The sequence below is a fragment of the Dermacentor variabilis genome, chromosome 1 (genome assembly GCF_050947875.1).
Source record: "Dermacentor variabilis isolate Ectoservices chromosome 1, ASM5094787v1, whole genome shotgun sequence".
NCBI classification, from domain to species: domain Eukaryota; kingdom Metazoa; phylum Arthropoda; class Arachnida; order Ixodida; family Ixodidae; genus Dermacentor; species Dermacentor variabilis.
In genome coordinates, this window is record NC_134568.1 from 25,501,258 (window position 1) to 25,525,868 (window position 24,611).

Consider the following 24,611-nt stretch of genomic DNA (forward strand, 5'->3'; position numbering starts at 1 on the left):
ATGTTTCAGGCCACTGGATACAGCCACTTGAGGCTTGGTGCCCTGCACCTCTGCACTTGTGTAAGCAGAAACGTATGTGGTTGCTGAGGTGGGACATAGCATTTAGGCTTTGAAAGCACGCTTAATATTGGTTCTGTGACAGTTCCTGCACTCGCTCAGAACGTAGCTATGCTCAGACCTTAAAACCGCGACCGAGTTTTTTGTGCTGACTACCACATGGTGGCAAAAAAATAAAGTTTCATTCCAGTGAAGTTTCTGTAGTGTTGGAGATGTTCATGTCTCTATATTGCGGAAGGCCTTGTATCAATTAGAGATGGAGATCAGATCTGACAATAATCTTTCAAATGGTACAAGGATTTGGTCTCCCTCTTGGACTCTGATGATACCGCTGATGTCTTCGTCTCTGAGGGAGAAACAGCCGGTGAGCTCAACAAGTACATAGAGTTCATTGCTGTTTGCCCCTTCAAGCTCTCCAGTCGCATTCTTTAAAGATGAAGAAAAGCTTATGCAAAAAGGAAGCAGAACAAAATTGGAAGTGCTGTGCCAGTCAGAATTAGATCAGGGGTCAGTTTGGGAGAACCGATAGTACAGATAGTCCTGGACCCTCAAGGAACAGTTGTGATGACTGCCTTGAATGACTGGGAAACTTGAGCAAACCCTACAGAGCATCTACATCTTATCAATAGTGCCTACAATTGTTGATACTGCTGCCTGTGAATCTTGATCCACAAGTTATCCAGGTTGCCATGCCAAGTTTATCAAAGTACATGATTCACAAGGCACAAAGTTTTCATAAGAAGCAACTGCATATGAACAGCCCCAGATCCTCGTTTAAGCCTTCAAGATGGTGCAGACCGTCATGGACTACTACACAAAAGATGAGTATGGGTGCTCACAGCATCACCCAAACAGGGAAGACAGCCCAGAGGATTTATGTCCCGCTAAATATGAGAGGCCTATTGTGTGTTCAAGGTGGTTAATCTGGACACTTTAGTGGCGTTGTCGAAGTTGATTCACTTTGTCTGAAATGGGTTTTGTGTGCTCTCCGCAAAGAAGTGTGCCTTTGTGTGGAGTGTGCCAACACTGAGCTCTGTGTTTCTGCACATAAAAATATATATAGGTGACGCCTATACCATCGAGGACTTGAAAGAACTGTGTGCCTGCTTCTCACCAACAGGGAAATGCTGTCTAGGAGACTGTGAACTGTGTCGTATGAGCGATAGAATAACAATCAGAACATTAGGGGCCCTACACAAGGCTGAGGTCACATACGAGGTGTGGGAAAATGGAGACATTATAAAGGTAACATCGCACTTGACTTCGTTTATGAAGGAACTAGCTAAGTGAATCTCCAAGTGGGTTTCTCACGACTATATATAACGGACACACGCTGCAGCCATTCGTGAAGCAAAACAATGTGACTGGCAAGCATCCCTCATTCTGCATTTTGACTTTGGAAAAAACTGGACTGCCATTGTTTCAAGTGCAATTTGATCCTATCATTGGCACAAAAAGCAAATGTCAGTTTTCACCTGTGTTGTAACCATCAGAAAAACAACACGCAGTTACATTGTTATAAGCAATGACATGTCGCACGATGCAGCCCATGCTTGTTTTGCATTAAGCAAAATCCACGAGTGTCCTGAAGTCCCCCCACAAAGCCCCGTCACCTAAGTGACGGCGTTGCAAGTCACAGAAAAATTATGAATAAGTAAACTTGCTGTTCTCTGCAACCGGACATGGGAATACATGACTCATGTGACAGAGTCGAAGTAGTTGTAAAGCATCAAGCTTCTCTTCACAACCCACGGCAGAAAACTGCAAAGTAATGCAGTCTGCATCTGAAATGATTGCAAAACTGTAATTGACAAGTCATCATGTCTGATGACTTGTCATGGCATACTCGCATTGACTACGTCATAGGTAATGCAAATCGCACTCTCGGTTATTTCCGATGCAATTTTTTTCCAATCTCCACAGCGCCTAAAATTAATGCTTTATCAAACATTCGTTCGTCCGAAACTCGAATATGCGTGTGCTGTTTGGGATCCGGCATACCGCACTCTCATTTAATCCATAGAATCCCTTCAGAATCAATCAGCTCGTTTTATTATGTCGAACTATTCACGTACCGCTAGTGTCTGACAGATGAAATCGTTGCTTACCCTTCCTAACCTTCAAACTCGGCGCAACATCTTGTGCCTTTGTTTATTCCATTAAGTGTTCCATCACCGTTCATTGAATCAGCAACTCATTTTGCAGCCAGTGTACTTATCCTCCCGTATCGATCACAGCAATAAGGTAGCTGTTCCTCTTTGTCGCACTGACATGTTCCTGCGTTCTTTATGCCGAGCACCTGTTATGAATGGAACCGGCCTCCCTCTTCTATTGCCACCTTAGCCGGTGCATCATCATTCAAGACCGCTGGGACAGATCATCTTTTAATATGACTCGAATATTGCTGTTTTTTTTTTTTCCTTTTATTTTGCTGCTCCTACTGTCTGTTTATCTTATCCTTGTCCTTATAGGTTTGAATGCTTTTTTTTTGTAAACCATGTACCCACCCCCTCTGTAATGCCCATTGGGCCCTGAGGGTATGATATTAGATACTAAATAAATAAGGCAAGCTAAAGGACATCCAGCTGATGTTTGCACTTGCGAGTGGGATTGAGTGCTTCCGTGATGTAAAAAAGGAAGAGGTGGGAACTCGTGACCCGTGTACAGGGCATCTGTTTATTGAATGTTTAGCTATGCAGACCAGACATGACTCACTCAAAACATGTTTTGTCTGTAGCCAAAAGTACTGCCACCAAGCTTCACATAATCGAAACTTTTTGAACTCTGGTTGATCGCATCTGGTGCAAAAATGAAGACTTTTGTGTTAACTAAACCAACTCTCTTGGTGACTGCTATCACGGAGCACAAGGCATCTTTGCCTTTCATAACAACCTTTTAATTCTGGAATAGCACAACACAGCAGACGCATTGAGTGAATGTATTCGTTAACATCTGAGATGCCAATTCCATGCCATGCAATCAGATTAAAGAAAGGACAGCTGCCATTGGTTATACTGCCTGTTGATGAGGAATATTGGCCACTGTACTGAAGTCATGATGCTAGTGCATTTCGTTAAGATGTTCATTTGCTTTCTGAAAACATTTTACAGCGACTGCAATTACCTTGTTCTCGCCGTTGAGCAAAGCTCAGAAGAGAAGGAGGCGTGTCCTTGTATTACCTTTTCACAAGAAATGCTCATTTCGGCTGTATGGACCACTCTATTCAAACACACTATGCGAACACTATCTCATGAGAAGCCAACAAACAATGACATCAAGGAAAACATAGGGGAAATTACTTGTACTTACTAATTGAATTAAAGAAATGATAAATTAATGGCAGTGAAAGTGGAGGAAAAAACATCTTGCCGCAGATGGGGAACGATCCCACGTCTTCACGTTGCGCATGCGATGCACTATCCGAACATTTGTAACTTTGCTGCAATAAAAATGATGCAACATGTTCTCTCATATTATCCCGCAGTCCTCGGAGAACAGTTTGAGTGAGTTTGAATGAGATTGAGAGAGTTTCTTTTCATAGACTTCTTGCAATGAAGTAGCATGTTTCTAATTTTGATGCTTTGAATAAAAAAAATTTAGTACTTTAAAAATTAGTAGAAGAATAAAAATGAACAGGCTCATTATCCACACAAAGGCGTATCTCTGCTGTAAATAGCAACAACCTGAGATGTATAGAGAAGTAGGAACAAAGAGGAGCATGCTTTAAAAATGTAGTGTTTTCTAGAATTTTTGTTTGAAGGTTACCTTGTGCACAGATCCAGAAAATGCCGTGAGATACTTCACCTTTACTTCTATTGGCATTGGACATAAAGATATTTGCTATATTGTACTTATGGCCTAGAGCAATGTTGTGAATTTAAGAAAAAGCACATTTTGTAAAACAGTCGTTGCTGCCCGACAATCTCTGATGATTTTTTTCCCATTTACCAATAGCTTTATTTAAAAACGAGTAGTAGTTTAGGGATATTCAGCCATGTGTGCGTAATGTGCAAAATTATCAGAACAATATAAAGTGTTAAATATGTTCGATCTCTTATGGAATCGACCCGTAATGTTTGAAAAAGGGTAGTCTCAATTTCCAGGAAAGCCGGTGTGACATGAAAAAGTCGCATCCACTGTCATCTGGTGTGTAATGTCCTGCTCAGTATGAGATACAACTCACTACCACGTTGCCAAGTGCTTTTGCATTGTAGCTCGTACTGAGTGCGATAGTACTTTGGAGATTGATGTAGCAGAGCTACAGATTCTGTCTATGCAGTGTCTGAGTGAATTGCAGTCCAGCAGCAGGCTACGCACCATGGTTAGTAGAAAATTTTAGTGGTGCTAATTTTGACTGGGGACTAACTGTACATCTGCATTCAATGAGCAGGAGACAGATGGTGTAATTCCACTTGCAATTTCATGTATGACAAGTGCTGCCATAGTTCCTTACAAAAATTACTAGTGAAAACTATGGCACTCCGAGCTTTCAGCTACCATGAGAATGACGGGCAATACATAGATTTGCCGAATCTTTGTGCTTGTGGCTTTAGGCGTTCTTGTGACATTATTTATTGCATTTTGTCTTTATAAATTTCCAAGCAATCATAGTTTCCTAACACAGCAAGATCGTAACTCTCTACACACACATATAACCATTGTGAATTGTTGCATTTATAGCGTAACATATTGTTGAAAGTGATAAATTTGCAAATCTGCAAAGCTGTTTGGAGCCGGAAAGATGAAGTTAAGGCAAATCCAACTATTATGCATTATTCCCAAGTTGGCTGAACCATCATGCTTGCAGCTCCCATAGACACTTGCTCCAAAGTCAGTAGACACTAGCACCCAAACCATGGTGGCTTAGTGGCTATGTCATTGAGCTGCTGAGCACGAGGTCACGGGTTTGGTTCCTGGCCGTGGTGGTTGCATTCCGAAGGGGCACAATGAAACTCCCGTGTGCTGTGCTTTGAATGTACCTTAAAGAACGGCAGGTGGAACTTGCCAATATCTGGAACTCACCACTGCGGCATCCCTCATAACCCACTGTGCAGTTTTGTAACATTAAAACCTATTCAAGCATGTGCCCGATGATGAAAGCACTCCTCAGTTAAATTCTGTCACTAGTACTCAGCTGCTCCTTGCAAGAAACATCCTCGTATTATAACATAGGTGAAGTAAAATGCTACTTGTCCAGTTCCATTTCATGTTTAGGAAAAATAACTCATTGAAATTACCATTGACCACGACGTGGGCAGTCGAAAGGTTTCGTTTTCACTCGCCTCTGCTCTGCCCACGCTTTGGCGTTTCAGTACTTTCCTGATCACGTAGTGCTGTGCTGGTTGTGCTGGCTCGTGAAACTTGCTCCAACTACAAGTAGCGGAGAATTCAACTTCCATGTGATGTCGCGGGATGCCCGAACGGTTTACGCCACTTGACCAAAAAGCAGTTGTAGCGGCGAATCCACCGCTCTGTCTTGGCTCGGTGCCGCCGTCTGTCGGATGCCGTTTTACTCCCCGACGGCAGCAAAGGGCAGTGGTGGTGTATGCAACGTCACCACTCCGCTGGTTGGTGGCGGGATTTTTGAATTTAAAAAAAGTTATTCGGACCCTTCAGATACAATTTTCTCGTAAACTAAGTCTTTTCTTGGCACGAAACGAGCATCACGAGGTTTCTGGAAAGGTGTTTAAACAGTCCAAACCCGCCGTGGTTGCTCAGTGGCTATGGTGTTGGGCTGCTGAGCACGAGGTCGCGGGATCGAATCCCGGCCACGGCGGCCGCATTTCGGTGGGGGCGAAATGCGAAAACACCCGTGTGCTTAGATTTAGGTGCACGTTAAAGAACCCCAGGTGGTCAAAATTTCCGGAGTCCTCCACTATGGCGTGCCTCATAATCAGAAAGTGGTTTTTGCACGTAAAGCCCCAAATATTATTATTATTATTATTAAACAGTCCACGTCGACTTAGTATTTGCCTTTAGTGTCCCTTTAATGCAAAGTTTTAGGTAATGTTTGAATATACACTCAGTAAGTGCAGTAAGCTTACAAGGTGCATACAGGATATAAATGTAGCGAATAAGCGGTCCATTTTTTTAGGTACAATGCAAATATATAAAATTTGATGAAGTACACGATGAAATGCCATAACTGCAGTTACAAAACTAACACTCAATAGTCGTCATCGTTATGCGTTATCTAAAGAACTGCTTAAAAATGCATGTAGACTACTTCCATCAATTAAGGAGGATGGTACAGAGCGTTAACACAGGAACATATACTACAGGGCAAGAACTACTTTAGGAGATGGAACTTTGTTTCTGTCCTGCATCCATCCCAATCATGGCATAGACGACTGCATTGAGGTACCCTCTGTCATGCTTTGAAAATTGTTGAGGCTCTCTGAGCTGGAAAGTTTAAGGGCTTATTGCAACAATATTTCTGTGAAATACATAAAAAGCAGGTTATTGCCTAGCCTATCATGTGATCATTGTTTGTAGATGAAATATGAAAGGTCACATTTTTTTTCCAGCACCTTGAAACAGCAGCCTTCATCATCGGGTATAGACAAACTGGCCATTGATTTTTATGTTTGGTCTCCTCTCCCCTCCTCCCTGAAACTGAAGCAACATCGGTGTAATGTGACAGCAGGAATAGTCAAAAAGCAGTTTTCTTCCAGAAGAATGCAGGTTGACTATAAGGCACAAGCTCTCTTGGAAGACACTTTTTTTTTTTTTTGCCACATCCTTATAGCCGGGGCATGAACAACATAATTTAGACGCCAAGCAGATTATTGTCCAGCATTATATATGGGGACCTTTCTTGGACACTTTTATTTTAACTATAAAAGTAAACTTGTATTTTTCTTTTTCAGAACTCTGAGACACAGCATTCTTAATTTTCGAGGATAGGTGAACCAGTAATTTTTCTCCATGCTTAATCTTCTGTACATTGCAATTACAGCAGCATTAAAACTTAGCAAAAAAATGGCAATGTGTACATAGTTTCTTTTAAAGCCATACATGCAGACTGTAGCGCAGGACCTTTTTAATAGATTAAACCTCTTTCTGGCTGTAGTGGTGCAATTTTATCAGGGATCTTTAATTGCAAATCTTGCAGCACAGTTACAATGCATCAATTCTAAGCCAGCTGTGACTCATCACTTGTGGCATGCTAAATATGTGCACCTGTTTTCCAGCTTTGCAAATTTCAGAATTATTGTGATATAAACGTGGTAGTTACAAATCAACTCGACTCAACTTAAGCACCATGATCCATATATGCATGTATGCATGCATCATATGCAGTTAATGCCAGTACTTTTCCTCCGTGCCACCATCACTCCATGTTTACATGATCATCTGGTGCAAGAGGAAAGAAGAGAGAGAAGGTCGAGGCGGTCACAGAGCCCTTGGCTGTCTGCGGTAACCAGGCGGTGTATTTACAAGTTACACAATAGCCCCGTGTCCTCCAGGAACATGAGAAGGTGCCTGAAGGTGAAGCTGTGGTGCCAGCTTGGGAACAGCAGTTACGATGCTGAGACCTTAGGTAGCCCAAGTTGTCAAAATTATCTGTAGAGAGGAGCTTTCCTTTTGGAGAAAGTGGGGCAGAACGAAGGGCTGTACTGAATGTCTCGGTGTTGCTGCATGCTAAGCAGGCTGAGGATGGAGCCAGGCCCTTTCTGTACCTTCAGGTTGCCGTCTACAAGCAGCCAATCCTTAGGCGCAGCAGGAGAGACTGCTCCTGCCTTATGAGGCCGCGATCAGGAAAGGGATGGGGAGGGGGGTTGACTTCTGACGACGCGCTTATCTGGGTGGAGCACTGTAAGGTGCTGCCGCAACGTGTGCCTTGCATGAGACACTGAGCCGTGCTTCCTGAAGGGTTGCAGAAAATAATGCCTCTTCATAATCACTCTCTCTGGTGCAACCCAGCACCAGTATTGCCACCAAGTAACTGTGCCCCCTTTCCTTGAACAAAACTCCGAATCTTATTTACACACTGTATCAATATTTATATAAACTAAAAGAACCTGTGGTTGCGATTTCGTTTCTTTAATTCAACAAAAATTGAAACGAGAGGCAATTTTAAACATTGCTTTTGCAAGTGCTTATATGCTCCACATTGCCAGAGCATCTGTGCCGCCACCGTCTCCCAATCACATTACCCCTGATGTCTCACTTCCTCACTCAGTAGGAGACATGTCATCATCTTGAATTCTAGACGTGTTGGGCAATATGATAGATGTGAATGTACTGAAATTAATGCTTCTTTTTCTCTATTTTCAGATTTGTAAAACAGAACCCCCTGTATTATTAGATGAAATTGGAATGGTAATTGATCTCCATTTTTGATCTCCTTTTCACTGAAGTAGCATCAACATTAAAGCATGGCAAGCATTGGAAAACAGTTTCTTGTGAATATGTACACACATATGTTATTACATGGGTAATGTCCAAAGTTAGATGTAAAATTGTTATTATGGTAGGCAGTATCCGGTCAACTAAAGATTAGGGAATAGAGTGTGGTGGCCCAAAGTTGAAATGCTCTTGAGCAGGTATTTTGAACCCTTGCTTCTCGCTGGGATGGTATAGTGGTTTTGGTGTTGCGCAGCCAAGCCAAGGGTGCAGGATCAAATCCTGGCCATTGCGGCCGCATTTCAGTGGGGTCAAAATGCAAGAACATCCATGTAGTACTGTGCATTGGGTGCATGCTAAAGAACCCCAGGTGGTCAAAATTAATCCGGAGTTTTCCGCTTCGGCGTGCCTCATAATCATATTGTCGCTTGTCTTCAAAGAGGACGCGCAACGTTTAATGCAGACAGCTGGCTCCTGAAAAACGTGGCGGTGGGACCTAGCTGGGCGGGGGTAGCACACGCGCTTCTTCCTTGTTCTTCCTGCCTCTTCTCTTGCACTGTGCCCATTACTGCAGGTGGCATTTTCCCCCTCCCTCGTAAAGACAAGCGGCTCTGTGGTGAAAAAGTGGTGTAAGAAAAAGAGGGGGCAAAGAAACAATGGTCAAGGCAGATGCTTGCGCAAAGAACACAGTCACAGCGACAGGAAAGCCACAAGTACAGTAGTGGCGATGCGTGACATGCAGAGTCTCAAGAATCGGAGAGGTAACCACATTAGCTGCAAATATGAGCACAAACAAAGAATGAATAAATGGAGAAAAAAAATTACAATAACAAACGCGCAACATGTGGCTTCATGCGTACGACGTGAATGATGCCACGGCTAGGTTGTTGTCTGTGCCGTGTTTGAGCCGCACTGTCCGGAACGACTTCGTAGTTCAGGTCACTAATGCGGCGCAGCACTTTGTATGGGCCAAAATACCGGCTGAGCAACTTTTCACTAAGGCCACGGCGGCGAACGGGAGTCCTAACCCACACTTGGTCGCCGGGGTTGTAGCACACTCTGTGGTGGATGTTATAACGCCGTGCACCTGTGTGCTGCTGCTGACTGATGTGCAGCCGCGCAAGCTGGCGAGCTTCCTCAGTGCGGTGAGCAAATTCCTCGGCGTCAGTAGTTAGATGCTCATTGTCTTGGCATGGCAGCATAGTGTCTAGCATCATCTGAACTTCGTGGCCGTAAAGGAGACGAAACGGTGTAAAGCACGTAGTTTATTGTACGGCGGTATTGTACACGAAGGTCACTTAAAGCAAAATATGAGCACTGAGCACAGGAGCAAATGAACTTTCGGACGTAGTTATACATGCCACGCCAAGAAAATGGGATGCGTAGTCGAGTATAGGTCTTGAAGAGGCCGGCTTGCGCGCACTGAGGGTCTGCGTGGAAAGCGTCGCAGATAAGGTCATGGATATGGCGGGGTATATCACAAGAAGCCACTTGCGACCGTCAGATAGGTAATTACGACGATAAAGAAGGCCGTCGCGAATGCAGAAGTGGCTAGCCTGGCGGTGAAGAGCGCAAGATGGTGAAGAGGTGGATGGATCAGAAAGGATGCTGATGAGAGCACTGATCCAGGGATCCTGGATCCTTTCGTGAGGTTTCTTTGCCAGTCGGACAAGATTGTACGCAATTAGTACGTCGCTGAAAATACGACAGTTAGATGCCCCTTGGCTGGGCCTTCAGATGCCTCATTGACACTGAAAATTAGGATAGTATGTCTCGCATTAGATAAATAATTACAATTACTTAATTGAATCTGAGTAACAAAAAAATTACTGGCAGCTACTCCACGGCACTATACACAATATGCACTAGGTTTTCTTCGAGTAACTCATTGTTCTTTTTTTAAATCTTGGTGCATGATAGTTAATTGGGACACCCTGTATATATTTATGATGTTTGCATGCAAGTGACGAAGTTTCCATCCCTAATAAATGTTGTAAATTATTATAAATGTTTTTTTTTTCATGAGTCGTTAGCATTGCTTACTGAAAAGAGAAGCAATACTAAGACGCACAACATTCAGGTGTATTTCGCACGTCATTGATAAAAGATTCTGCCAAAGGGGTCACTGAAGCGTATAGTTTTTTTTATGGTCAAGAAAGCACGCAAAGCATTTTGAAGCATGGTGAACATACAGCAACATATTCCTTCTCTAGGCATAAGCTATCCATACCTCTAGAAATAATTTTTAATTGGCTACCTCCATCTCTTTCAAAAATATAATAGAATTTGTCCTGTGTATCTACTTAAATATATTGTATATGTGCGTGGTTTTTAGATTGGAAATTTAAAACCGTGTTGATGGCAGAAAATACGAATGAGGCAGCCACCACTAGTGCTTCTAATGCACGTGTCCTCCTATTGTCAAGATTTGCAAAAATAAAGTGAAAGTATGAATTAAAAGCCACGCACGTCCGCTGTAACAATGATGCAGAAAGCTATTAGCCCCAATAAAATTTTGAGTCAAAAGGTTGAGGAAAGTCAGAAGAAAACTCAAATGACGTGGGTGACAAAGCTCTCATTTTAGACGTGTGTAGGGGTGGGGAAGGGGGCTGAGGCCCCCTCCTCAGAAAACTCCGTAGGGGGCTCGGGCTCCGGAACTCCCCCATAGTCTGCGCCTATGCTAAGGGGAAGCATTCTTTTATAACATGCATTTTTTCTGAGGTACTATCTGAAGAAGGTTAAGCCTGTGAGATATCAAATTTATTTATTTGTGCTGGCAAAGGAGCAATTACAGTGGAACCTCATTAATTCAAACTCCAAGAGGACCAGAAAATTACTCTGTTAAAACAGTGATTGAGCAAAACAGAGCCGGTTTATATATTGTGGTCAGTAATGTACGCTGTGTAATGTGCAATACAGGACCACCTAAAACTTCGAATAAATAGAGTCTTAAATAACGAATTCACCAAAAATTGAGTTTTTTTCTACAAGTGATCAGAAAAGCTAGCCATTGCCTTGTTGCAGGCATGGCACGTATGCTTGCATGCGGCCTGTTCAATCTGTATTTTGACCATTGTCATTGCTGTCGCTGAATACAGTCCGAAGTATGGTCTCTAAATGCACCAAATCTCCATCGCCTGCAACTTAAGAGGCTGACCACACCCTTATATCCCTATGATTGTGCATTCTTTTCCAACAGTGTTATTTTCATGCAGTTCCCTCACTAATTCACCCTCACCCTCACCAGTTCCCTCACCCTCCCTCCCTCACTCATGCAGTTCCCTCTTCAACAGAAACACAGAGGCACCGTTTGAAGCTGCTTTGTGATTGTAACTGTTAAGACGCGCGGAACTCGCACGATAGACTGCAAATACATCTTTTGCAGCTTTGTGGCTTCTGTTGGATTGTGCCGGAGTTTGGGCAAAGTCAGCTGCAATTGGGGGGGTCAACTAGGCAGACTATTACTTTTTATTTTGAGGAGGTGCTGGCGATTTATCAAAATAGTATTGCTTTTCTGCTTGCCTCGATCAAATCGGTGGCCTAATTGGCATGTGGTTGGGCAAGTGAGTGAGATGGAGTCTGAGTTCTTGAGTGGTGGCACGCAGTAAGGTGTCTGAAATTTCCTAAAAGCTATTCGTATTATCAGTCGGCCACCGTACCATATCACTGAGGTGTAGTGCCTGATTGCGCACTTTTGGAAGCACTATATCTGAATTTACGCATCAACGAGCGAATGTGGCTAATTTGAGCTGGGAATGCATAGAGAAAGATAACTTCGGAGGTGTATACCGTAGACTATCTATGGGCCTACCAGATAATGCTATAGGCTTTAGCACTGGTCATTCATTGGTGATGCGGGACACCATAAAAGCCTAATTCGTTACTGCATCATTAATTTGCTTATCTGCTGAAGTGCAGAATGCGATGATAGTATGCTAAAATAGTGCTCATGTGACACTTTACAATGTTTTTGTGGAGAGATGCTGCATGGGCTATGGATGTATCACGCAAAGCTAAAACGCTCAATTTCTGCAGTACGCATAGTTACGGTGGCTAGCAATGCATCCTTCGGCTTGGGGTTTGTCTGAAAGTTGGTCTGTGAGAGGGTGACAAATTTTGTTCGATAGAACCGTTGTGCATTTCTAGAAGTTTAAATTTGCGGGATTTTTCCCCTATTCAAATAAATGTAACTCTGCTGGGATCAACCGATCAGTTCGAATTATCCGTCACTTCGTATTAAGAGATTTTGAATTACTAAGATTTCGCTGTAATGCTTTTACACAGGGAACAGGAAAAACGTGCCTCTGAGACAAGACACGTTTTCCAGTATGCAGATTTACTGTGGTGTTAATCACTGCCATATGGCCAATTAAGCACGTGTTACCATCAATTCTTCACTTTCATTGCTCTTGTCTTTGCATTGTCCATCCTTAATGAATTTTCTGCACAAGTTGTCAGCTCTAGTCATAAAAAAGGGAACGATGATGTGCAGTGCTTGCTGACAAGGAAGTAGGTGTAGGATGAGGGATCTTGCATAGAAACGTTTGTGAAACTTGCATTTCGTTGAATAACTACTTTTGTCTCTTACACCCTAACATTAGAGTGCAGATTCAGTGATCAGTGCTGAAACAGGGATCAGAGGGAACGAAGTGGCACCATGCCGCATCCCGCGCAAATCTCCCGGGCCCTCCTCTGTGGTGGCCGGACCCACTGAGTCTGAACAAGCAATGTGCCTTCGCGCGGTCGGAAAGGCGCGAAAAACTTGACAATTTACGCAACAACTCCATGAAGTATCCACAAGTAAACACTGTAGGGGTCGAGGACGAACTTCAGGATGAAAAAACTTGGGAGGTTTATTTTTACATTATTTACAGAGAGACGTCAATGAACAGTCGTACAGTCATTACGGGCCGGCAGCAACTCGGACGCTGCTGCCCGCGGCAAGAAGTTCGAGAGAGGTGAATCAGGGAATGCTCCAGGAATCTCTGGAATGCTCTGGCATCCTCTTGCTGCTCCCGGTCTCTCTTTTAAGCCCTTCGATGACTGGAAGACGCGTCATGTTCGGCCAATGAGAGAGTCCGCTCAGATGACGCCATTTTCGGCGAATGGTAGGCGCCCGTGCAATGGTGTCATACCCGGCGAAGAGAGTTGCCACTTGGTCCCCCTGCAGTCTTGCCTTGCTGACTTACGCGCCGTCACAAGAGCCAGGTGGGGCGACGGCGGACCAAGGCGGGCAGAATTGGTCTTGCCTCGCTGGCTGGCAATGCCTTGGCACAATGGTCGTATGGGGGCTACGCTGCCAGGCCTTCCCGGTACATCACAGCCGTCCTGCTTCGGGACCCACTTTCCTTGCAACAGTGCCGGGCTATCCCCTCGCTTTCTGGAAGAGTCAAGCATTGAATAGCTCCACCGGCGGCGTACGAAGTGGGGGCATTCAACTTGTTTGCACATGTCGTACCTCAGGAATGTGTCATCCGTGCTTCTGCATTCCTTACTTAGCAGTGGCGTGATTCGAGGTGGTCTGGGGAACTCGAAGTAGGCGCAGGAAACAGCCCCATATCTAACAACACACACATGAAGCGAAGAGAGGCAGTACTATGGAGGCATGCACAGACGCACTATCTCTTGTCCCCACACTTCCAACACTGCGTACAAGGTTTGCCTGGTAAACCTGCTTGCATGGCATGTGGCGGCTTCCCGGATAATGCTCACATTTTGTGGGATTGTCCGGGGAGCCGTCCTGCTATTCAGGCTAGCTTTGCCAAACTCTCACCCACCCGTGGACCTACGACACTTGAGGAGTGGCTGGCGGATTCCTCCACGACTATGTAGGTGCCATGATCGAGCTCGTCACGACGCTCGGCTTGGCAGACAACTAGAACAAAGCGGGCGAACCCGGACCGGGGTTCTTGAATAAAGTTTATTCTCTCTCTCTCTTATGTTTTAGGATGTGTACTGGCACTTCAACCCTTCAACAAGCAAGTGGGCGACTTTAATGTTTACCAAAAAATATATTGCGACAGAGAAAGCATTCTTTGGCTGACCCTAAATTAATGCGGTGGCCACATTAGCTCAGCCATTGAAAAGAGGCAGGTGCACCTGTCTACGAGTACTGTTTTCACTTCTATTTTTGTGTAATGAATCTTGTAGTGTGGATCTCCATTGATGGACGGTGCGCCTGTGACTTTTATTGCATGTCCACCTCTACTGCACACTTTTTACGTTTTTGAAAGTTGCTGAAGGTATCCAAGGCTGAGGAGTTTGAGAAGTTGTGCATATATTTATGCGAAACGATGTAGCAAGCAGGGCTTTGTAAACCTTTGAATGTGATGGCTGCATGAGGACAGTTTTAATCCGCGAAAGACAACCTTGCCGGTTTTTTCTTCTATTTTCTTTTCAGAAATGTGAAGCAAGGCACCTTCCGTCATTGGGAATAGATGAACCGGTAATTTATCTGTATGCTTAATCGCTTTGCAATGAAGTTAATCGCTTTGCAATCTGTGTTAACACATGGGTGGGCATTGTCAGAACGCTAAACTTTTTCAAGCATGTGCATAAAGACGTGGTTATGTCTGTACATTTTAAGGCTATCTATATGATTACATTATTATGGCTGACTTCAGTAAACTAGGGCTGTAAATTTGTGAAGCAATTGTTATGGCACTAAGTTGGGGCTAGATCTTCACTTTCCACTTCTTTTCTATTATTTCTGCCATGTGAGTGTTCTGTCAGTGAAATTCATCTTGGCATTTGAGTCTTTTTCTGTAAAACCTGCCCTTGGGGGCATTTACCGAACCCTGTGCATAATTGACAAACGTTTTCTTTTCTCTCAAAAATATATTTTTTTTACGCCAGCTGCTCCTAAAGAACATCTGATTCTTCGTTTATCCTACTTCTCGTCACATTTTCTCATCATTTCAAGCTTAGTGTGCAGATAAGTCGTAGTTGACTTGTGCTATGCCCTCCGGCCTCCTTTGCTAGTATCATGGACAGTGTGAACCACTACATGATAAATGCTCCATGATAAGAAGATGTACCAAATATCTCAAATAATTGTAATCAAGAATAAAGAAATAATGGAGGTCTTGAGTTGCCAGAAGGTGATTGTCCTAGTTCTGCGTATGTTATAATTTTTTTTTCATTTGCCTAGTGATTTAAAAAAAAAGCCTTTAAATTAGTTGTTTACCTATTAAGGAGTGAATGAGAAAGTTGTTAGTCATGTCACAAAATACCATTATCAAGTGTTAAAAGCACTTTTGGGGCACTCCCTTTCTCAAGGCTCTGACATTAAATGGTCTGACAACTGACCACAATGTGTCCCGAGATTTATGGTGGAAAAAAAAACAAAGACTCTTTATATGATAGTATTGAACAAGCTGTTAGAGGTTGAAAGAGGTATTACAATTTTCATTTGGTGCAGGAAGTTGTGTAAAACTGCATGCCATGACATCCTATTGTGCAACTTTGGCAGTAATGTTGGAGCCACCCCATATGATCATAAATTGGTGTACATAAGTTAGCTGTCATAATGTGCATGGTGTTTTATTTAAAAAGGCTTTTATTATATTTTATGTATGTATGCACACTTCTCAATCCGTTTTATAAATTAAACGATGTTTACAAGTGGCATTGTTGTCACGTCAAAGGGTTGAATGGCAGAGCGCATAGGCAGAGAGTTTTCATTTTTCTAGGGGGAGGGGAGCGACCAGCTTTCCGAACCCCCCCACCCCACACGCACACACATGCGCGCGCGCGCGCACGCACGCACGCGCACAGACATATATATATGTTTATTGCACTTGAAAAAACTTTGTGTGACCTCCAGTAGGATAGGATAGGAAAAACTTTTGTAAAATGCCGGCAACCGGCGGCTTAACGCGTTGTGACGCTGGCCAAGCGTGTGACCTCCAAAAATTCCATCAATGAAGCGACGGCGTTATATGAGCATACACAAGACCTCATAGTAGGACACAGTTCAATTTCACACCCCGAGTCCTCTCGGTGGTGTTATCTTCCTTCGCGTAATTTTCACATGCTTGGCTACCACTAATACTGCTTCGCCTTCCCGGCAGAACTGCAGCCCCCTCCCCCCCTCTCTCTCATTTCTTTTTCTGTGAGTCCGAGTATAAGTGCTGCTGTGCGTGATTGCTGTTAATTTCCATTTCGAGTGAATTCGGCTTGGCCTCATTTTGGTTACCGAGTGAATTATACAGTGTTCCCCAACTATCATGCACCAAGACTTAAAAAAGGACCAGCTGTGCTATTCGAAGAAAACCTAGTGCATATTGTTGCCAGTACAGTGGAGTAGCTGCCAGTAATTATTTTGTTACTGAGATTTAATTCGGCAATTGCAATTATTTAACTCGAGAAGTACTGTCCTTAATTTCTAAGTGTCAGTGAGGCATTTGTAGGCACCCGCAAATGACATCTAACTGCGGTATCTTCAGCGACATATTAATTGCGTACAATTTTGTCCGACTGGCAAAGAAACCTCACGAAATGTTGTGGAAAGTTTTGCGCACATTGAACAAAGACAAGAAAAGGACACAACGACCAGCACAGACTCACAACTGGCAACTGACAACAGAGTTGTCATCAACAGAATTGTAAGTTTCCACTTTCCACAATGAAGTCAAACCAACTAGCCCGCTCTTCAGTCTTATTGCAGCTCACAAAATGTGAAAGATACCACGTGTGTGCTCTCCCACCCGCATCGTAAAGTAGCGCCCTCAAATAAGCTGATTGAAAGCAACTGCATTGCCTTTTGCAAACCCGAAGAGACAGTGCATCAGCTTGATAATGGTACGGAAGGAGCACCAATAACAGATTTTGCGGCTTCGCAGCTATTCCTTCCTCTCATTTCTACGTCACACTTATTATCTGTCTCTTAAGGCCGACTGATCACATTGATAACAAAACCCCCTTGATAACGCTGCTGGAGCACTACTCTGACCATGCACGAAATGCGAAAAGCAATGTAATAGGCATAGAATGTTTCAAAATCCCGGCTTTGCTCGCACCGCATTGAAAGAGTGCACGCGAAGCTATACTTTGCGCCAGAAACTTGCTTCGGAGCAAAGCTAAATTAAAATAACCATTTTATTTTTCATAAAAGTGTATACATGCTGCAAAAATAGGTTCATGTCGAAATAAACAGACCGGGAAGCGATCACCGTGAAAGACAAAACCGATGCGTTCAAGGAATTAAATATACCAATTCTAAATGAGCCGAATTGCCAATCAGGATGTCTGGGAAAAAAGAAAAAAGGAAACAGAAGACCGTCAGACTTCAGTGTGCCTTCATTATCTAGGAATTCATAAGCTCCGTTGAACACCAGCTTCTGCGTAGAGGACGTGTTCGAATAGGGCTCTTTTTGCAGCTACGCAGTACTGAGTCCGCTTTATCGTATCTTCAGTGGCTTGATGACCGACGCCGGAATTCTACAGCAGATATCCGTTATACTTGCCTTGAACTAGTCTGACATCCGTCTCGGTCATGTAAGCACTATCTTTCACATAACCCCAAAGAAATAAATCGAGTGGAGAGAGATCAGGTGACCTAGCCGGCCAATTTACAGGCCCATGTCTTCCAATATATTGCGCATGAAAAGCCGCATCCAGGCAGTTTTATGCTCGGCTGCTGCTTTGTGCTGGTCCTCCATCTTGCTGATACCACAGAAGTGGAAGACGTGACAATGGGACTTCGCTGAGAAACTCATCAACCACTTCAAGGATTTTGTTCACGTAACTGTCCAGTCTGTGTGCGATCGAAGAAGATGGGACCAGTTGTGGCACCGGCGTAAATTCTGAACCACACAGTAAGCAACCACTGGTACTGGTGCCGATTGCACTTTACCCAGTGTAGATTGGAGTCCCTCGAATAGTGTGCATTATGCAAATTTACTTAGGCGTTTCTGCAAAAATTGGCTTCATCTGTGCACACGATGTTGCTCAAGAAGTCCAGTGACTCATTGGCTTTTGTGAGGACCCAATTAGAGAAATCTAGACGATTCTACAGGTCCTTATCTTCCAAGCATTGGTGCTCCATGGTTAAGGTGGTACGGGTGAAAGGCCATCATTTAGAATCCTCCAAGCTGATGACTTGGAAATTGGTACCTGGGCGGTCATGTCCCGCACGCTAGCATGAAGGTTTGAGGCAATAAATGCTAGAACATCCGTGCATATGCTAGGACTCAAAGATAGACTCCTCCACCGCTGTTTCTTGAAGCTGCTGGTTTGTTTCAGGTTTTCATAATTTCTGATGATAGTCTCGTTTGGTCTGCCACCACACTTCCATGACTGATATATATTTGCGGCCTTGCTCTTGTTGCCATTTGCAGCTCCCAAGGCAAGGATCACGTTTTCATTCTGCTCATTAGAGAAAGACATGGCGACTGGGATGAAACAAAACGTACCTTCAAACCTTTGCACTGACGTCAATTCGCCATTGTGGTGATAGGTTTCGTGGCAAAAAAAAAAAAAAGTGCACTTTATGTACGCTAAGACAACAGCCAGCACAGCTTGTTTCCAACTAACACCAAAACGTGACATGTTACTTCGGCCGAGTTGCGGTATATAAGGCACTATCTTGATCACGATGTTTTTCTTTATTTCCTTTATTTTGTTCTGGATAACTCGGAGAGAGCCTATTTGAGGACGCTGCTTTATGATCTGGATGGGAGCGCAGTCATGTGGTATTCTCCATACTTCGCGGGATTTATTTATTAGTCTGGAAAAAAAAAATTGTATGCAATTAGTACGTTGCTGAAGATACCGCAGTTAGATGTCTCTTAGCCGTGCCTAGAAATGCCTCATTGACACTGATAATTAGGACAGAATGTCTCTACTTAGAAAATTTATTACAATTATCTAATTAAATCTTAGTAACGAAAAACTTACTGGCAGCTACTCCACTGTATTGGAAATAATATGCACTTGGTTTTCTTCGAGTAACGGATTGCTCTTTTTTTAAATCTTGGTGCATCATAGTTAATTGTGACAGCCTTTATATATTTGACATTTGCATGCAAGGGACGAAGTTTCCATCCCTAATAAATGTTGTAAATTATTAGAAGAGCTTTTTTTTCATGAGTCGTTAGCATTGCTTACTGGAAAGAGAAGCAATACTGAGACGTACAACATTCAGGTTATTTCACACGCCATTGACAAAAGACTCTGCCGAAGGGGCCACTGAAGTCTATAGTTTTCTTTATGGTCAAAAAAGCACGCAAAGCAATTTGAAGCATAGTGAACATACAGCAACATATTCATTCTCTAGGCATAAGCTATCCATACCTCTAGAAATAATTTTTAATTGGCTACCTCCATCTCTTTCAAAAGTATAATAGAATTTGTCCTGTGTATATATTTAAATATATTGTATATGTGCATGGTTTTTACATTGAAAATTTAAAACAGTGTTGAAGGGAGGAAATACGAATGAGGCAGCCACCGCTAGTGCTTCTAATGTGCATGTTCTCCTATTGTCAGGATTTGTAGAAATAAAGCGAAAGTATGAATTAAAAGCCATGCACGTGCACTGTAACAATGATGCAGAAAGCTATTAGCACCAATAAAATTTTAAGTGAGAAGGTCGAGGAAAGTCTGAAGAAAACTCAATTGACGTGGTTGACAAAGCTCTGGTAACGGTACTTTAGGTATCTGGGGGGGGGGGGGGGGGGCTTCGGCATACCCTGGGGGGGAGAGAGCTTAGCCCTCCCCCTTAGAAATCTCCGTAGGGGGCTCGGGCCCCGGAGCCTCACCGTAGTCGGCGCCTATGGCGGAGCAGGTGGCATCCCTAACTTAATGGCAGCAGTCATAAGTGCTTCCGTATGTGTGTGAGTTTGCGAGTACTCCATTGATCTGTTTGGTGCTTTCTCTGTAAGACACAAAATGCCTTCAACTTGTGCTATAAAGGCTCCATTGGATAAAGGGGTGTTGGCACTGGTACACAAGTGCTAGTGGTGCTTCATGGCTTGGCTTGGAAATGACTGGAGCATGAAAGATAGTTCAACAGAACATAAAACAAAATGTGCAAATATTATCACAGAAACAGTTGAACTGGTCGGAAAGCATGAGTCATTTCATAATTGCCTTAAACAACAGATTGATTTCTTACAGAAGGATGCACTTGTGTATAGCTTTTCTCATATGCGGCATACAGTCTCTTTCATGTTGAGTTAGTGCTGTTTCCAGCATAGGGCTACGTAAACGTGATCATGACTGTGTGTGCGTGTGTGGGGGGGTTGGAAAGCTGATCGCTCCCCTCCCCCCAGAAAAGTGAAAACTCGTTGCCTATGTGCTCTGCCATTCAACTCTTTGATGTGACAACAATGCCACTTGTAAACATCGTTTAATAACTGTGGGTAGAAAAAAATTGAGTCGATGTGTCCCATGGCATTTCCTGCGGGACTGCTGCAGGATTGAGCACCCCAGACTGTACGCTTTTAACAGGGCCCATTGAACTAGAAAGTAACATATTTAACAGGGATAAGCGGGCTAGTTGGTGGTCGTTATTGGATAACGACCGCCAACTAGCCCTGTACTGTACGCTTTGCAGTGCATTGAAAAAGTTTAAACAAACGTCAGTTCTTGGTTCTTTTAAGTTGGGTTCGATATGCAGAAGTGTTGTCAGGTGGCTTTTTCTTCACTTCAGGGCTTACTTTGTAAGTCTAAATAAAATATCTGATCAATGTTAGCATGTCAGAAACAGTTGATTTATGTCTTTTGTGACATGGCTAACAAACCTGCCATTGACACATTAATAAGCGATTTAATTGTAGGACAATTCATATTAATGTTTAACTACTTCAGTGAAATGGAAAGCAAAGACAATATGAGGCAGTATAGAGTCTGCTCAATTCCTGTAGAAGCCTCCATTATTTTTTGAAGGGACCCTGAAACAGTTTTGGCAGTTGTGTACAAACGTACTGGGTCAGTAAGGTAGTTCTTTGTGATCATTAAGAGACAGATTTGAGTGCTCTACATAGAGAGAGAGAGAGAGAGAATAAACTTTTATTCTGAGTAAGCGCAGTCTTTGCCCTAGATGGGCGGCTTACTTATTCTGGGTAGCCACATGCCATAGCCATCTCCTGTGCCCATTCGATGAGGCTGCGTAAGGCTTTAAAAATGTACATCGCTACCAATTGCAGCGGTACTGCTCTCCCAACTTTTCAGCTGCCTCTTCTGACACTGCGTAGCGTGGGCGAGTGATGCCACTGGGGCGAACGATCCGATTGGCTGCCAATGCAACGCCTTCGGCAATGCTAGAAACACTGAAGGCCCCCTGAAGGCTTCCTAACCTCTTGCTCCCCCAACACCCCACCCTCCTATGTCCTCTTTCTTTTTTCTTTCTTCTGCCGCCTTCCCACTCTCCCACTTTTGTCCCCTTGTCTTAGAAACCACGCCTAAATGTGCCAAATCACAGCGGTCATTTTCTTTTCAGTCTCTCTCTTTACAGCCAGCCACCACCAACAACTGCCACATGATTGTCACTCTACTAACCAGTTAAAACTAACCTGCTGAGGATGATGAGGCTTCCTTTGACGAAGATAGGTCCTTTCCCCTATCGAAACGTTGGCCAGCCTTTCTGGGGCACCTTCTCCCAGTTTATAAGCTTTATACTATGTGTGCTAATCCATCTGTCAGCCCCCTTTTTGATTTCGCTTCATTAAGTTGTTTATAAATACCATACATATGCATAGTAATTTCATAACCTTAATTAAAATACATACACAAATGATATAAATGCAGACAGTTTTTTAAACCAGTGGCCCACTTCCGCTTGTGAATGCCAATCATCTGCTACAGCTGCGGCAGCTTGGGCTATGGCAGCCGATGGATGTGGAGGGGTTCTCAATGAAAATAAGGGCAGGGATGTCTTCTTTGGTGGCAGCAACGTGAATGGTACCAGTGCAGGTGCGTGCAGGAAGTAAAATGCAGCGACTGCATGCTGAGCGCTGCACATCAATGTCAACACCAGTCGCCCTGGTCAACACAGCTATCACCCGCAGTTTTGAAAAGAAAGGCACTCATTGTGGCAACCACAGGTTCCACATTTGTCAGAGAGCCAAGTATTGTGTACAATTTTCCTAAAATAGTAGCAGAAAGATATTCTAACAAGCCGAAATGTGGCAGCAAGAAAAGAGTTATGAATGCAGTTAACATGTCTTTGAATGTAGGAAAACATCTGTCATAGAGCCACCATCTTGAGTTAGACTTTAGTGTAGTGGCGCCATCTCTGCTTTCCACTCAGATAGTGTCGATTCAATTCCAGCTGCCGGTACACTTTTTTTTACTTACTTGTTTTACGGTAAAAGAAACATTACAAATAGCCAATTTCACTGCATTCACAAGTTAGCAGCAGCTCTAGCCTAGCTGTGATAGTGCTTGTTTTTACCACTGACAGCTACAAAAAGATTGTGTGCTTAATATAGAGATAATCTAAAACATATGTGTTAGATATTTACAGGTTATAAGGCTGTTGTGAAACTGAAATAATACCAGAAAAGCTTTGTAGATGCGACAAATGCCAGGAGGTGTCTGCCTCTTTCTCGCTTCATGTAGCACAAGTGAGTGAACATTGCGTGTTGTACCACCGCATCTTTATCCTTTGCGTGAAAGTCATCTTGAAAATTTTCTCCATGTAGTCTATGCTTAACTGCATAAGAAAATGCATAAGAACTGCATAAGAAAGATGCAGGAGCCCACTTGGTTCAACTCAACTGGGAGTAGACAACACTTGCGTCACCACGTGAAGGAGGAAAGACATAATTTTAGGGGAAGGTAGCATTTAAGCACTCGTACCTACATTGTTATAGAGCGCTGACATGAAATTCGTGTGAGAAAGCATTCCTTGAAAGATAGCCCCAGTGTCTGGGCGTAAGACAAAATACTTTTGAGGGAGCCTTTGAAGCGACACTAAGGGCAAATCTTAAGCCAATGCGATTGTTAAAATACCATTACAGAAACATTGCAGGGCTTGTTTCGTGCCAAGAAAAGACTTTGTTTAAGAGAAAATCGCGTCTGAAATATCCACATAATTCTAGCACAATTAAGATTGCCTGCCCCCAAGCGGGGGCTGAAGATTTTGCATATGCCATCACCGTCCCTTTACTGCCGTTGGTGAGTAAAACACCGCCCAACAGACGGTGCTGTGATTTTTTGTCCAAAATGCAAACGCACGGCCATGGAGAAAACAAGCCGAGACAGAGTGTTGTATTCACTGCTTTAGCTGCTCTTGGTCAAGTGATATGGACTGCTCGGGCATCCCACGACATCACACGGACGTGGAATTCTCTGCTACTTGCAGTCTGTATGAGTTTCGCGAGCCAGAAAAAGCGGTGCAGCACTACGCGATAACGAAACTACTGTAACATGAAAGGGAGGCAGTGCAAAGTCAAGTGAAAATTAATCCTTTTGACAGCGTGCGTCATTGTCAAGGGTAACGTCAATTAGTTCTTTTTTCTAAAAAATCTAATAGAACTGGACAAGTAGCATTTTCTTGTTTTATTTGTTTTCTTAGACAAGTAGCATTATCGAGTTACTTCGAGGCAATATATTGTCTAGTGACAATATTTCATGTCATTGTGCCAAGTATGACAGGTACAAAGTTTTGAAATAGAGTTGTTTATTATTGTTAAATATTGTGCAGGAGGCAAAGAACAAATTTCCCTGTGATGGGGGGCTCATTGATGGGACACTCACTAGGCATCAAGTTGCGTCTCCTGGCTTTTAGGTGGCAGGTAGTTCTGTGTGCTATTGCACATGCTATTCTTAATGATTTGGTGGGTATTTGAGCTTTTTAAGGTAATGTTGCAATCTTTTAGTGGATGAAGGTTCTGGCAATATTGCCTCCTGCAGCTGGAAGAGCTTGGCTTGGCTCTTGTTTGTGTGCTTTTGATTCTGCTTATTGTGTGCAGATGTTTTAAGAAATTCCCAGGTTGCTGAGCTAACTCCAGGTGTTGTGCAGTGGGGCTTGTATTGTGCTAATATTCCCAAGCACTGGAGGGTGGGCAGCCCTGTTATCCTCACTGTCCACTGCTTTGAAGCACTATAAATGCCACAGGCACCTTATCACACAGCCAGGCAGCAGCAGCTGCAAATCTTGTTACATGCTTAGTGTCTGGTAACTTTAGAAAAAAATTGTACACATGCATGGCCTGTCTCATTACTGGTGGTTGCGTGTCTATTACCACCATGCCTGC

The 24,611-nt window shown here is 43.4% G+C and overlaps 1 protein-coding gene across 1 annotated transcript in view; it reads left to right on the forward strand.

The window, feature by feature from the left end:
* Positions 1 to 24,611, forward strand: part of LOC142575914 (uncharacterized) — a 134,282-nt gene that overhangs the window by 5,947 nt on the left and 103,724 nt on the right. The window contains exons 5-6 of the mRNA XM_075685714.1: positions 8,338 to 8,382; positions 14,807 to 14,851. Coding sequence (XP_075541829.1) covers positions 8,338 to 8,382; positions 14,807 to 14,851 — 90 coding nt within the window. The remainder of the gene's footprint in view (positions 1 to 8,337; positions 8,383 to 14,806; positions 14,852 to 24,611) is intronic.